The 14846-nt window shown below is 37.3% G+C and overlaps 1 protein-coding gene across 1 annotated transcript in view; it reads right to left on the bottom strand.

The window, feature by feature from the left end:
- Nucleotides 1–2927: 2927 nt before the first annotated feature.
- LOC144229739 (uncharacterized) overlaps nt 2928–14846 on the bottom strand; it is a 51839-nt gene continuing 39920 nt past the window's right edge. Inside the window, exon 4 of the mRNA XM_077761826.1 lies at nt 2928–3287. Coding sequence (XP_077617952.1) covers nt 2994–3287 — 294 coding nt within the window. The 3' untranslated portion in view covers nt 2928–2993. The remainder of the gene's footprint in view (nt 3288–14846) is intronic.

Raw genomic sequence — 14846 nt, 5'->3', positions numbered from 1 at the left:
AAAAATTCTTTAAAATTGGTGACAAGTTAAAAACAGAAATCAAACTGCTTTTTAAAATATTTTTTTAATGTTTTATTTCTTTCTGAGAGAGAGAGAGACAGCATGAATAGGGGAGGGTCAGAGATAGGGAGATACAGACTTTGAAACAGGTTCCAGGCTCTGAGCTGGCTGTCAGCACAGAGCCTAACGTGGGGCTCAAATCCATGAACCATGAGATCATGACCTAGGCAAAGTCAGATGCTTAACTGACTGAGCCATCCAGGCGTCCCTCAAACTGCTTTTAAAGTAAACAATTAACTACTTACATTTTGGGGGGGAAATGGCTATTTTGTGCAATACTTTAAATAGCCTGCTAATATCATAAGTATGAACAGTATAGTGCTCTCTATGAATGAGCTGGCATGGTATATCCAAACACTGTTTATATACATTTTAAAACAGAAATGATGTTTGTATACTCAAGAACTGGATTTACATAAAACACCATAAAAATAATTCAGAACTTTCTTGTTCTGACAAGTAAATATGATGCAGATGTACTTCCAAAAATCTATTCAAATATGCCAACTGTGTATTGTATTTTGAAGAAAAAAATTCTTGATCAAATATTTACTTTAAATTGCAGTAAAGATTTTAGTGTCATCTTTAGAAGCTGATGGCCTCTTGGAAACTGAGGAAATAACACAAAAGAAGGATTCAACATGAGGTTAATTCACCCTGAACAAAATGACCATGTCACTGAAATAAACTCAAAACCGAGACCTTTTAGAAGGTGGTATATCAAGGATTCCGGCAAGATGGCAGAGAAGTAAGGAGCTCGTACTTGCACTCTCGCCCATACCTCAAACGGAAAAGATCTGAAGCCATTGGAAACCTTACGAAACCCAAGAGATTGGGAGAAAAATGATGCAGAATCCATTGAGAGAGACTTCTAACGTGAGTGCGAACTGGGGAAGGTAAAATCNCACTCTCCTCCCCACAACCGCCAAGGCAGAGCTCCCGCCTGAGGCATTGGGTCACGCCACGCCCATTCCTGCCTGAGAGCTGCCCTCCTCCCTTTATTTTTTCTTCTTTTTCTTCTTCTTTCTCTTTTCTCTCTTTTTTCCCCAGAACACTGACCTGATTAACGCTGGTCGCCAGCTTGCTTAAACAATCACAATGAGTCCATTCTTTAGATGTAAATTCTACACCTACCGACATCTTCATCTCTTTCTCTCAGGAGTAATTAGACTATATAGTTTCTCTGGATAATTCCAGCATCCTTCTCTCACCTATCCAACCATACTCCACCCTTTAGCTCTTTGAATAAAGCTTCTTATCCCTTCTCCCTGTTCATTCTATTCCCAATTTTGCCTCATCCCCACCCTGTCTTCTCTCTCTTTCTCTATGCTCCTCAACCAGCACTGCATACACACGGCTATTTAACTGTAGCGGGGAAGTCCAGTTATATGCTTTAAACCATTCTTTGTCCATTGGTTTTCTTTTTTCCATTTCTTTTCTCCTTCATGACCCTTTTATGTATTTTACACTCCCTATTATTCGCCCTCCCTTCTCCATCTTTTCTCTTAACTTTTTCCTTTTCCCACTCGCTTTGCAAGTTAGTTGAATTAGCCTGTGCATTTGTGTGCTTCTGCTCCCTGGGTGTTTGTCTTCTCTGTTTTCTTCTCCAGGGCTACCTCAAGAAACAAGCCAGAGTACACAAGGTGGAGAGTCACAAATATCACTACGAGTAGGAAAATAAAATAACCAAGGTCCCAACAAGAGAGACCAAGAGATACCATTCAAAAAACACTCTCTGAAAGGATAGGCCCTGGACAGTCAAAGAGTCTTCTTGGATATAGCAGCGCTCATAGGTGCAGAGAGCGTAACAGGTCTTTAAAACTAACAACAGTCAGAAAGCTAACTAAAATGATGAAACGAAAGAGCTCTCCTCCAAAGAAACTCCAAGAAGAAATCATAGCTAATGGACTGCTCAAAACAGATATTAGCAGCATAACTCAACAAGATTTTAGAATAATAATGGTATAATTAATAGCTGGTCTTGAAAAAAGCATAGGGGACTTCAAAGAAACTATGGCTACAGACAGANACAAAAACTGAGGACTGATGGATGTGGGGGGGAGGGGGGAGATGGGCATGGAGGAGGGCACTTGTGGGGATGAGCACTGGGTGTTATATGGAAACCAATTTGACAAAATCTATTTGTAAGAAAAAAAAGAAGGTGGTATATCAAGTAGCTCACACTTACTTGCTGTCCAACAAATTTTAGTTTCTCTTGTAAATTAAAAACAATATAAGTTATTCTAGCTTTATTAATGAGTACTCTAAATATGAGTAAGATTAGCTATTATGTCACCGTTATTATATCCCATATCCACCTGTATATGAATTATTTCAATTACATATGAATTATTTCAGAATTGAGTAACTAATGAGGAAATTTCTTTTGTTCTATTAATTTTATTATTATTATTATTATTATTTTGTTTTTTTTAAGGATAGAGAAAGAGAGAGAGAGAGAGAGAGAACAAATCTAAATCTTAAGCAGGCTCCACTCCTGGTGCAGAGTCCAAGGTGGGTCTCGATCCCATGACACAGTGATCACGACCTGAGCCTAAATCAAGAGTCTGATGCTCTATGACTAAGCCTCACCCAGGTGCCCCTTCTTTTGCTTTTTTAAGTCAGCATTACAGTTTGCTACACACACACACACACACACACACAGAGTTACTTCTTGTGTTAGAGCTGCATCCCTTATAGCCTATAGAAGACAGGCCTCTTTGAGGACAGGAACGTGCCTTATAGACCTTGGTCTTCCAGAGGCACTGGACAGGATAGTCAAATAATAAATCCTCAATAAAAACATAGTGATTTGTGTCAGAGAGGGCTGAGATGATTTGTGCTCGGTGAGAAATGAGTGACGATTTTTGACCAAAGAGGCTTTAATTTGGTTCAAGATGCAGAAAACTTGGGGACCCATGGAGTATTACTTCCTACTGGGGGGGGGAGTCACAGAAAATTTGTGGAACAGTGTAGAGGGTGGTTAGAGGCAATTGATGTGCAGATCTACCAGACAAGGTTGGAGTTGTATAAATTAGGTGATACTGCATCCCACCAGGTCTAACATTTCCCAAGAAACTAGTGAATATGAATTCCACCAAAATATCTTTCTGTTTTGTCTTTAGACCACTAAAATTCCATTCAGTCTTTCCCCACTCTCTGCTATGCGCACACAATCTTAATCCTCCTCCTCCTTCTTCTTCTTCTTCTTCTTCTTGGTGTTCTCTCTAAAATATAAAATAAAATGATAAAATTTAGTATTGATAAAATAAAGTGTTGAAATCCTGAAAGATTTGCTTTGAGCAGAAGAGCACAAATTCATACACAAAAGCTGTTTCCCCTGAATTCCCTCTGGGCCTGATTCTAGGACCTCTATTCTTTGGGTAATAACTCTAATTTGGTTAATAACTAGGATAGAAATAAAGGAAATGAAAGAAAAAGAAAGAAAGAAAGAAAGAAAGAAAGAAAGAAAGAAAGAAAGCCAGCCAGCCAGCCAATTCAGATAAAACAACTACCTATTTACAATCTATCTTTTAAATCTATCTTTTAATAGATTTGAAATTTGAAGTCCAAAGACAACATTTTTATTCATTCTTTTTTATATTTTACTTCTTTTGTTACTCTTAGCAGGAAATGTAAACCACACACGTACACAAAAATATGTATCAGTTTGACCTTTATGGGACACTTACTTCTCTTGGTCCAATACTTCTGTAAATTTTAACTCAAGGTAACAACCACTATTTCCAGTTTTCCAAACAGCATACCATATTCTTTCAAATATATATAAAATAAAGACTATTGATCACATTTAAATTTTTTTCAACTAGCAAATTTATACCCAAATCTTTAGAGATTTTAATTACCAGAATTTTAAAAATGCTTCATGTCAACACCCAAACTGACAAAAAAAATACAAAAAGCAATTTTGAAGAAATGAGTATAGTCCATTGATGAATGCTTTTGTTGCAAGTGGAGAAAATAGACTCTTAGTCGGCCTTGGCTCTGGTATTTAACAGTTGGCATCTAATTAATTAGTTATCAAGGGTAGAGTCACACAGTGGAGCAATTCCCTTTTCTCCTGATTATGGATTGCATTTTGATGGCAAAATTGTTGGTTGTGTCCCTCTTTAGTGACAGATTTTGTGTGATTAATGCCTCTAGTGTCTATTTTTCTTTGTTCCCCTCACACAAAAGACACCAGAAAATCAGCATCACCAATGAAAATGTAGTCTCTATCCCCTTAAAAAAATCACCTTCCACCTTCTTTTGTTGTGGTTGATCTTTAGCCTGGTGTATTTGAAAATTACAAGCAAAATGAAAGACCACAAAGTGGCTATACCTATTACTGCCAGTTCAATATAAATTATGGCTACGGAATTCTGAACCTCAGTAGTCATTTTTTACACAGATGAGATCATTTGTAAAGAGTAGTTCATTAAATGCACTTGTTTTAACAGAATGCCATTGAACAAAACATTGTTTTATGCAATTGACCTAAACATTTAGTCATTTAACCGTGGTTCTGTGCCTTGCTGTTTGCTGACACCCTCGGGAAAGTACACCTGATTTAACAAGCATGTACTCCAAGGCATGAGTAAGATATTTTTTATACAGTTAATATAAATATAGCCTCATTGTGCACTTAGCTGATGAGTTTGTTATACTCACTTGTTTGCAAGGCAAAAAGATCTATTCAAATTGTCTTGAAAACAATGATTTATAGACAGGTTGGTATGTTTAGGAAGCAAGACTTCTCCAGGGACCTTGTTTTATTATCACAGCTTCTGTGATTTTCTCTTGTTTCAGTTTCATCTCCCTGTGAATTAATTTCCTGTACGCATTGTGCTCTACCCCCTCCTATCTTTTTCATCTCTGTGGACCTTCACTGTCATCTCTGAGTCATTCTCTGCCTTCACTCTATCAGGTGACCCAACCTCTTAGCTTCCCAAAACCAAATCCTCAGGAGAGGACTCTCCCTCACTTTCTTAAGTGAGGCTCATCTTAAGAAAGGCTCATCTCACTTTCTTAAATGAGGCTCCAGTGACGAGAGGTCAGTTGACATGACTGTGGATTTCACTGCCCTCGAGGTGTGGCTGATTCCTGGTTTTAATCAGGCCCAGAAGGAACATTATCATGGGGATAAAATATTGCTTTTGTAGCCAACTCCTTAGAGTTGTGGGGGTAACAGATGTCCCCTTAGACATCTCAAAATAAGAGAGGTCCTATATGAATGATGCTATCTACTAAATATTTGTGTTCCCCTCCACAGCGAATGCATATATGGAACCCTAATCCCAATGTGATGGTATTTGGAGGTGAAGCATTTGGGTGTGATTAGATCAACAAAATGGAGGCCTCATAAACGGGATTAGTGTCTAATGAGAATAGACACAAGAGTACTTGCTGCTTCTCTCTCTCTCTCTGCTTCCTGTCATGTGAAGACACAGTGAGAAAATGGCCATCTGTAAGTCAGGAAGGGGGCCTCACTGAGCACTTAGAGAACCAACATCTTTGCTGATGAACAACATCTGGGGTGTAAAGTACAATTATTTTGGCTTCAGCAAAACTGAGTTTTTATTGACCGAGATAAGAAAACTGCAGAAGGCATAGGTTACTTGAAGAGTGGTGGTTTATTGGAAGGATAGTTTGGGATATGTTAAATTTGAGTTGCCTGTTAAACATTCAGGTGCAAATATCCTGCAGGAAGTTGGATATATATTTCAGGTCTGGAAGTCAGAAGAGAGTTACAGGTTGGTGTTATAAATTTGGTAGTTATCAGCTTATAGGTGGTATCTAAAGCCAGGAGACCAGATGAGATTACCTAGGGACTGAGTTATTTAGTAAAGAGAATTGGTTCATTGATGTCGACGATGTTTAGAATTAATGAGTGAGAGACAGACACTGGCAGAATTGGTAGAAAGATAAAACTTAAAAAAAAAGAAAGATAAACATTGTTGATTTGGTAGCCCAAGAGACACAATTTAAGAGAATGTTAAAGTGTATGAAATGTTCCTGGTAAGTAAAGTAGGATGTCAACAACAACAGCAACAGCAACAACAACAAAACCATCATTGGATTTAGTAATGTGGAGGTTATATCAGTCAGCTTGGGCCACCTTAACAAACGACCACACACAGGGTGAATTAAGCAACAGATTTTTTTTTTCCTGCACAGTTTTGGAATCTGGAAGTCCTCCATCAAGCTGCTTGCAGAGTTGGTTCTCTTGACTCCTTTTCCCTTGCCTTGTAGATGCTGCCTTCTTTCTGCATCATCATATGGCCTTTCTTCTGTGCTCACATATTCCTGGTGTCCCTTCCCTTTCTTATAAAGACAACAGTCATGTTGGATTGGGGCTCCACCCTTATGACCTCATTTAAACTAAATTACTTGCTTAAAGTTTTATCAACAAATACAATCGCACTAGGGGTTAGGGCTTCACAATATGGTGTATTTGGGTGGGGCGGGTGTAGGGCACTGAATAGTGCCTAAGAGAGGTCATTGATGAATTGATAACTATAGTTTTGGTGCTATGGGGTTGTGTTAGACAGAACTGGACTTGAGTGGCCTCAAAAAAGAATAGAAGGAGAGAATTAGGAATAGTGGTTACAGACAGTGACTACAAAGAATTTTGTCATTAAGGGAGGGCAAGAGGTGGCAACAGACCTGAGGAGAGAAGGGAAGGTACATATTAATTAATTAATTATATTAATTAATTAATTATTTAATTAAAATAAACATTTAAAAATTAAATATATTAATTAATTATTAAGTAATATATTTAATTTTTAAATGTTTAAAAATTATTAATTAATATATTTAATTTTTAAATGTTTATTTTTGAGAGAGAGACACACGCACAGAGTTTGAGCAAAGGAGAGGCAGAGAGAGAGGGAAACACAAAATGCAAAGCAGGCTCCAGGCTCTGAGCTGTCAGCACAGAGCCCAATGAGGGGCTCAAACTCATGATCCATGAAATCATGACCTGAGCTGAAGTTGGACATTTAACCAACTGAGCCACAGGTGCTTTACTAGATGGAAAATATATAGCATGATGCTTGATTCTTTCAAGAGTGGGCTGCCTTTTCCATTGGGGAATTTTCTGCATTTACTTTTTATTGACAGCGGAGTAATCAGCAGAGCTGAGATGGTGCTTTGGAAGTGGGTGGAGGAAAATTGATGGGTTTCTTCTGAGTATTTCAAATTTTAGTTACTTACAGGACATTTTAAGATTTAAAATTTTGTTAGTTGGTTTATATAAATATAGTTCAGCATTTATTGATGTAAACACTATCTTTTGTTTTCTTTTTAAAATGTTTATTTATTTATTTTGAGAGGGAGAGAAAGCATGCACATGTGTGTGCACGGGGGAGGGGCATGGAGAGGGGTAAAGAGAGAAAGAGAATCTCAAGCAGGCTCCATGCCCAGTGCAGAGCCCGACTGATTTTGACCTAAGCCAAAATCAGCTGCTGGATGTTTAACAGACTGAGCCCCTCAGGTGCCCCGTTCTTTCTGTTTTCTTACTGAAGATCCTTAAAATGGACATTTTTGAAGTTCTTGTATACTTTGTTCCCTATAGACATTTTAACTCAAATGTAAATAATTGCCGTATGTTTTGGTGCTTAAATTGCATTCTTTTATGACTGGTAGTGAGTATATCAATACTTGATCAACTACATATTGTCAGAGAATTCTGAAATGATAATACTATGTGTTCTTTTTTATACTCAGAGGAGAAGGAAGTATCTGCTTATCTGGTGTTAGATACTTACTGTTCTCAATGAGTGTTTCTTTCTAGAGGTAGAATGCTTTTGCAACATGGTTTATTAAAAAGGCCATGGAATTTGAAGCCAGCAAACCCAGATCTGTATTTTACTGGTCTTATAACCTAGCTTACCTTATTTTATTTCTTCTCTTCAGGCTCTGCATGTGCACAATGGAGATAGTATTTCTTGTTACTATGCATATTATTTGAAACTATGCTTTTTGGGCTCACACTTAGACCAACTTTTTCCTGAAATGAAGCCACAGTTAACATACAAGGGCCTTAGTATTTCAGATCCATTTGTCAATAATATGGTCTGAGATTTCCTATGAATTACTGGTCATCTCAGGAATGTGAACCAGGGTCGTCAAGATAGAAGTTGCCAGTGAAAAGAAAAAGGGAAAGCAAAATTTCAGGAACAGGAAGTACTGTTTGCTTTAGAAACAGGAATCTAATGGGGATCAGAAATTTTAGCTGTGAAATGCCAATGGGAGACACAGAAAGGCCAGTCCTAAAATGTACGGTAGACCTACAAAGACAAAATGAACTAGAGACTTCTGCTATTTTTACCACTGTAGGATAGCAAATCTGGATGTTTTTGCCCTTGGCTTTCCCATTGTATAAAATTAGAGTAGCATATTTAGAAGATATTGAATGAAATCAATTTCATTCTTTGCTTTTATAGACAAAGGGATGCTTGGTCAGCAGTGGTGGGCAGGGAGGGAGAACCCTGGGAAAATGCTCTATAACAAAGAAAACTCCTGTATTGTGGTTTATCCTTCCTTTACTTTTTGGATATAGAAAAAGTCACTATAAAGAAAAAGCAGAACATAAATTAAAGTTCTTTTAGAGAATAAAATTATTCAGGTTTTCTCTTATCCCATCATTATTTTTAGCTGCTTGCTGTGTATCAAGTTTCTTAATTATTCAGGTAGTGTAAATATGTCTTATTCTCATATACAGAATAAACTTCTTTCTACAAATAATAGGCAAAGCTAATTAGCAACTTATCACTCTTATTTAGGCCAGAAGCCACTTCTATTGAACTCTCTACCTTGGGAATATAACCTAGCTCTAGGAGTGTTAATTAATCTGTTCTTTCAATAGCCACACACTTTTAAAAGGTAAGGTTAGTGTATTGTCACAGAGCCTAAGGCTTCTTGTTCCTCTTTCTCAAAAGGATTGGAAGCATTATGTTGCATTTCTTTGTAGACTTTTGTTAAAGAACAACTCTGACTTTGAAAACTGAGAAATTTGGAATGTTTTAAACAACTGAGAAATCTAGAGGTTTCTGGCTTTTATGTGATTGACAGGGAAGGAAAATGCCATATGTTGATGAAAATTAGAATCTTAAGGATCTTACAACTAGATAAGAATTCATCTACATTCTATTTACAGAATACAATTGCACACATTTTGTGCCAGCAACATGGGGATACAGTAAATATAGTCAATACGATTAATGTTGTCACATCATTAGAATAGTGGTCTTCAAGCCAGTTTCCATGTACTTTGGAGACTTGCAGACTTTCAGCATACATAAGACAGGCCAGAAAGTTCTAAAGATATCCAGGTAAACAGTCTATTTTATCCACACACTTTCCTAAAGTTAATCTGCCTGAGATGGAATTCCCCTCCCCACCCACTGGAGCCCTTCTTCTTACAAAATTGTCTCTTGGGTTCTGCCTGGAAGGTTAAGACCTCCCTGACCAAACAATGATAATAAGAAAATGAATCTAAGGACTATGTAACACATTTTCTTGCAAGTCTGGTGGTTTTTAATTAGTTGTTTAAGAAAATGAGGATCTTGGGGCACTCGGGTGATTCGGTTGGTTGAGAGACTGACTCTTGATTTTGGTTAAGGTCATGATCTCAGGTTCATCCAGTTGAGTCCTGTACAGGGCTCTGCACTGACAGCATGGAGCCTGCTTGGGATTCTTTCTGTCCCGCTCTCTCTCTGCCACTTTCCTGAAAACATGTATTCTCTCTCTCTCTCTCTCTTTCTCTCTCTCTCAAAAGAAATAAACATTTAAGAAAATGCAAATCTGATTGAGTTGCAGACTGATGGTTTGTAAATATTTTTAGATGGTGGTAGACCATTATGTAATTTTTGCTGTAAAACTCAAAAGATAGATCTATAAATTGAGTCTCTTAAATCTCTCCCATTTCCAACTACCTTTTTATGGGAATAAAGTTTCTCAGTACCACATCTAAAATCAAAGATAATAATGAAAAATAAGGGGGAAAGCTTGATGCTGAGCCCTGTGTTATTCCACCAACAATCATCATTCATTCATAACATGTGGACGTAAGGAGATAATAGATAAAAAACATACCGGTCTATCTCATTATGGAACTTTTTATAATAAAGTTTTTTTTAATTTAAAAATAATGTTCAAAAAATATTTATTTATAAAAAATGCATCAGGATAAATTTATGCTGAGAAATGCAGCAATGAATACAGTTGAAGAAAACAGGACAACTCTGCATTGACACATTGACACAAACAGGGAGGTGCATGCAAACGCATCACCCAGACCTAAATGTCTGCAGGCAGATTCCGTACATGCTCCTTTAGAAGCACCACTCTGGGGATATCTGGGTGGCTCAGTCGGTTAAGTGTCCGACTTCAGCTCAGGTCATGATCTCACAGTTAGTGGGTTGGAGCCAGGCATCAGGCTCTGTGCTGACAGCTCAGAGCCTGGAGACTGCTTTGGATTCTATATCTCCCTCTTTCTCTCTACCCCTTCCTCGCTCACACTCTGTCTCTGTCTCTGTCTCTCTCTCTCTTAGAAATAAACATTAAAAAAAATTTTTTTTTTAAAGAACACCACTCTGAACAAAGATCTTGTCTTTGTTTAGGTAAGAGAATGAGTATACCTATAATCACAAATATACACTGATCATGAATTCATTTAAAAGTTACCAAACAAGGGTAGCCTGGGTAGTTCAGTAGGTTAAGCGTCCAACTTTGGCTCAGGTCACAATCTCACTATTCTTTTGTTCGAGCCCCATGTGGGGTTCTGTGCTGATAGCTCAGGGCCTGGAATTTGCTGAGATTCTGTGTCTCCCTCACTGTCTGCCCCTCCCCCCTCCCTCCCTCTCTCTCTCAAAAATAAATAAATATTAAAAAACAAAAAGTTAGCAAACAATACTGTAGAAACATGTATATGTAAATTTCTAAAATGCTGCATCTTAAATTTAGTTGGCAAAGACCATTTAGCTATAAGCATATGAGCTTAGTCTTCCATGTAGAAACCAGATACTAAACTTAAAAAAAAAAAAAGCCTCCTATTGTTTAAAAATCTCAGTTTAACTAGTAGTAAAAATGTATAGGTCTTTAATCAGAGAATTGGCTGTATAAGACTACTTCCCTTTCACAGTATTTCTTTTGATTTCATATTTGAATTATTGTTTATGCTGTAGGATTTAACTGTTACAGCAGCAGTAAAAGGCACGTGTTTAGGGAAGAGGCAGAAAAAGGAAAAGAGAATAAAAAGTTTAATAAAAAAAATCATAAATTAGTCGCACTGTAGTCACTTGATGACTAATAATAATTGTATAATACCTCAATCCAGAAGAAAAACACGTAATACTTATAGATTTACAATTATAGGAAATTTTAAAATTTAAAACTTAAATACACTTGAATTCATCTATGTATTTTTGTCATAAGTTAGTATTATTGGGCAACGAATAAAAGATGTGCATTTATAAAACATATTACGTTAGGATCAAATTCTGCAGGACAAGAGGAATGGAACTACGAGGTTAAGGATGAACAATTGAATGATTTTAAATGAATGATGGGGGCTTCCTATTTGCTATTATTTAGTTTCAGTGGATATACTTAAAACATACACTATCACACGCACGGCACACTTTACCACTATTTAAATTCACAATTAGCAATTTTAGATGTCGTTAAAACATTGCGTGAAGTTTACATGGCTTTGTCAACATTTGATGGGGTTCAAGAGCGAAAGATTAGAGGAGTACAACAGGATGGAGAACACAGCCAGATGTGCCTGGGTCTGTATCCTGGTTGTTGTTTTCCCAGTCCTGTGATCTTTAGAGAATAAGAGAGCGTGAAGGGGAGAGACGTAGAAGGAGAGGGAGAGAACTTAAGCAGGCTTCACACTCAGCACGGAGCCGGATGTGGGGCTCAATCTCAGGACTTTGAAGTCATGACCTGAACCAAAGTGAAGAGTTAGAGGCTTAACAGAGCCACCCAGATGCCCCATGTGTGAGCCTTTCCTTAAACTCAGTTTCTTCAGGAGTTCTGAGCACCCTGAAATTATATGCCATATTTTATGTGCATGTTTAAAAACATATTTCTTCAGAGAAAACCTATGCTTTTCATGAGGTTCTCTGAGTGATTCCTAAGAAAGAAAAAGTTAAGACCACTGGTTATGACAATTTGGGCAGAATTCACTGATCCTTGACACATCCTAGAAGTTGTTTACATCTGACCAAAACTTTAATGGTGTATTTACTTAATACTTCCCTCACTTTTAGCAAAAAACTGGAGGGTAGCATTTACAAAAATCCCATAAAATCCATTAGTGGTATTTCCCCATCGTAGTGGTCTGGACTGTGGTAAACAGGAATTTATTGCAGTGTAATATTGGTTTAAAATTTGGACCATGGGAATTTATGGGCAGAGTGTCTGTCTCTGATTATACACTTCTCTTTAAAAGAATTTGAGGACATAAAAACATCAAGAAAGACAACTCCAGACTGTATCAATTAAAAAAAAATCTTGCCCTTTTTCCAAAACCGACATAAATACATGCACACACTCCCTTGTTCCCAAAATATATATTCTCTCCTAAAATGCCACAGAATTATTCGTTATATTTTTTAAGTGTTCTCAACATGGGTGATTTATAAAAAGACAGGTTGATTTAAAAATGACCAGAGGCCGCCTAGGTTCTGCTAACTCACAGAAAAACTTATAACTACATACTAGAAAACCCTGTCTATATTNGGGGGGGGGGGGGGGTTAACCCTTAGTTAGCTTCTCTTGATCACAATCCACATATGATTGTAAGTTGGTTCCTGAAAGTTTCTTTTTAATTAAGACCTAATATTTATAATAATCGCATTGATAATTATATTAATAGCTTTTTATTGAGCTCCTATTGTGTACCAGGTTCAATGCTAAGGATTTCACATATATAATATCTTGTCCTTTATATATGCCATGATAGCATTCATCAGTTGCTTCCCCAGATTTAGGTAAGACTGACATTTCATTGCCTGCCTTTCAGCAGAAGTTGACTGTTATTACAATAAGACACACACACACACACACACACACACACACGCACGCACACTTATATGGTAATGTCTCCTATGAGTAGATGAAAACTCCTGCAATTTCCTTTGTGGCCTTTTTTTTAACTTTTGTTAAGTATCTACTATCTTCTAGACACTGTGCTGGGCTCTAGATTATAAAAGTGAGCAAAATAGGCATTGTCCCTGCTCTCAAGTAGCTTATACTCTAATCAGGGTAGAATACAGTATGTAATGTGAGCATGAATTTATGTGAGGCTAGGACAGATTTATTTGTATCCTGCTCTTAATATACAATCATGTCACAAAGGGGATTATTTTTCTCTGAACTCCGTGACTTTTTTGGGAGGTAAAATGTCATTTCTTTCATTAGGTATGTCAGAAACACATCCAAATTAGTACAGGTGTGGTTATAGCTGTGGTCATGGTAGATTAGAGTCACTTGTTAAATAAATAAAAAGGTTTGAAGACATAATTTTTCCTTGGCTGTTTATAAATATTCTCACTCAACACAAAACATATGTGTAGGAGTTAGACCTAACAAAGTAGGGAATAGCAAGAGAGATTGGTGGTAAGCTGAGAGCTGGAGTTATGAAAATACCTCCTTGAAACTACCTTGGGTCCTTGCTAAAATGCAGATTTCTATGCCCAACCTAAAATTTTCTTGATATAATCACTGGGTTTCACAATCCAAAATATACATTTTAATTATATGAGTGACTTCCTAGATTAGGGAAAATGCCAAAGATTCAGCATTGAGACATGGAAACCTCACCATACCAAGTGTCAAGAGAACTAAGTTTTTGGCCCCACATATGCGGCTACTATCAGGACGTCTTTGGGCCAGATCATTTTAATTATTTGGCTTCAGTTTCTTAGTACTCTCCCTCCACTTCCTCCTACTATTTCCATTAAGTTGTTTCAAAACATGACACTCTGATAAAGACGTATGAGTAATTATGCAGCATTATTCACAGAGACAGGGTCAGAGGAGGACCCACCCTTCAGCCAATCAATTAGTATCCAGTGAGCACATAATGTGGGGGATTTTAGACATTTATAAGACAAGGTCAGTGTTCTCAAGAGCTCATCATCTGCTTTGTTTTTTTTAAAGAGGAATTTTTTATTTTTTTAATGTTTTATTTATTTCTGAGAGAGATAGAGAGAGACAGCGTGAGCAGGGGAGGGTCAGAGAGAGAGAGAGAGAGAGAGAGAGAGAGAAACAGAATCTGAAACAGGCTCCAGGCTCTGAGCTAGCTGTCAGCTAAGAGCACAATGAGGGGCTCGAACCCATGAACTGTGAGATCATGACCTGAGCTGAAATCGGATGCTTAACCGACTGAGCCACCCAGGTGCCCCAACAATCTGCTTTTTGAAAATAAAATTCATCTAAGCCAGGACAAATAATATGTCTGAAATGGTTAATACAGACAGGCATTCTATGAGATCAGAAAGTCCTGAGCGAGAATTGTCAGAGAAGACGTCATCAAAATAGACTTCAAATGACCCTTTAGGGCAACTTAATTAAAAATGTTTGGAATTACTAATTTAATATTCTATACAAAAGTCCAGAAAGCTGTCATTCAGCTTTCAAAGGAGAAGAAACTGTGTTGTAGAAAGAACACCTTTAAGTCAGTAGACCACAGTGTTAACTGAATGCCAGCTGTAGACACTTAAAAAGACTATTACTCTAACTTGCCTGGTCATTATGTCTGTTAATGG

The sequence above is a fragment of the Crocuta crocuta genome, unplaced genomic scaffold (genome assembly GCF_008692635.1).
Source record: "Crocuta crocuta isolate KB4526 unplaced genomic scaffold, BGI_CrCroc_1.0 scaffold264, whole genome shotgun sequence".
In the NCBI taxonomy this organism is placed as follows: Eukaryota; Metazoa; Chordata; class Mammalia; order Carnivora; family Hyaenidae; genus Crocuta; species Crocuta crocuta.
The sequence above is the reverse complement of the archived record's forward strand: the minus strand, read 5'-3'. Positions and strand labels throughout refer to the sequence as shown.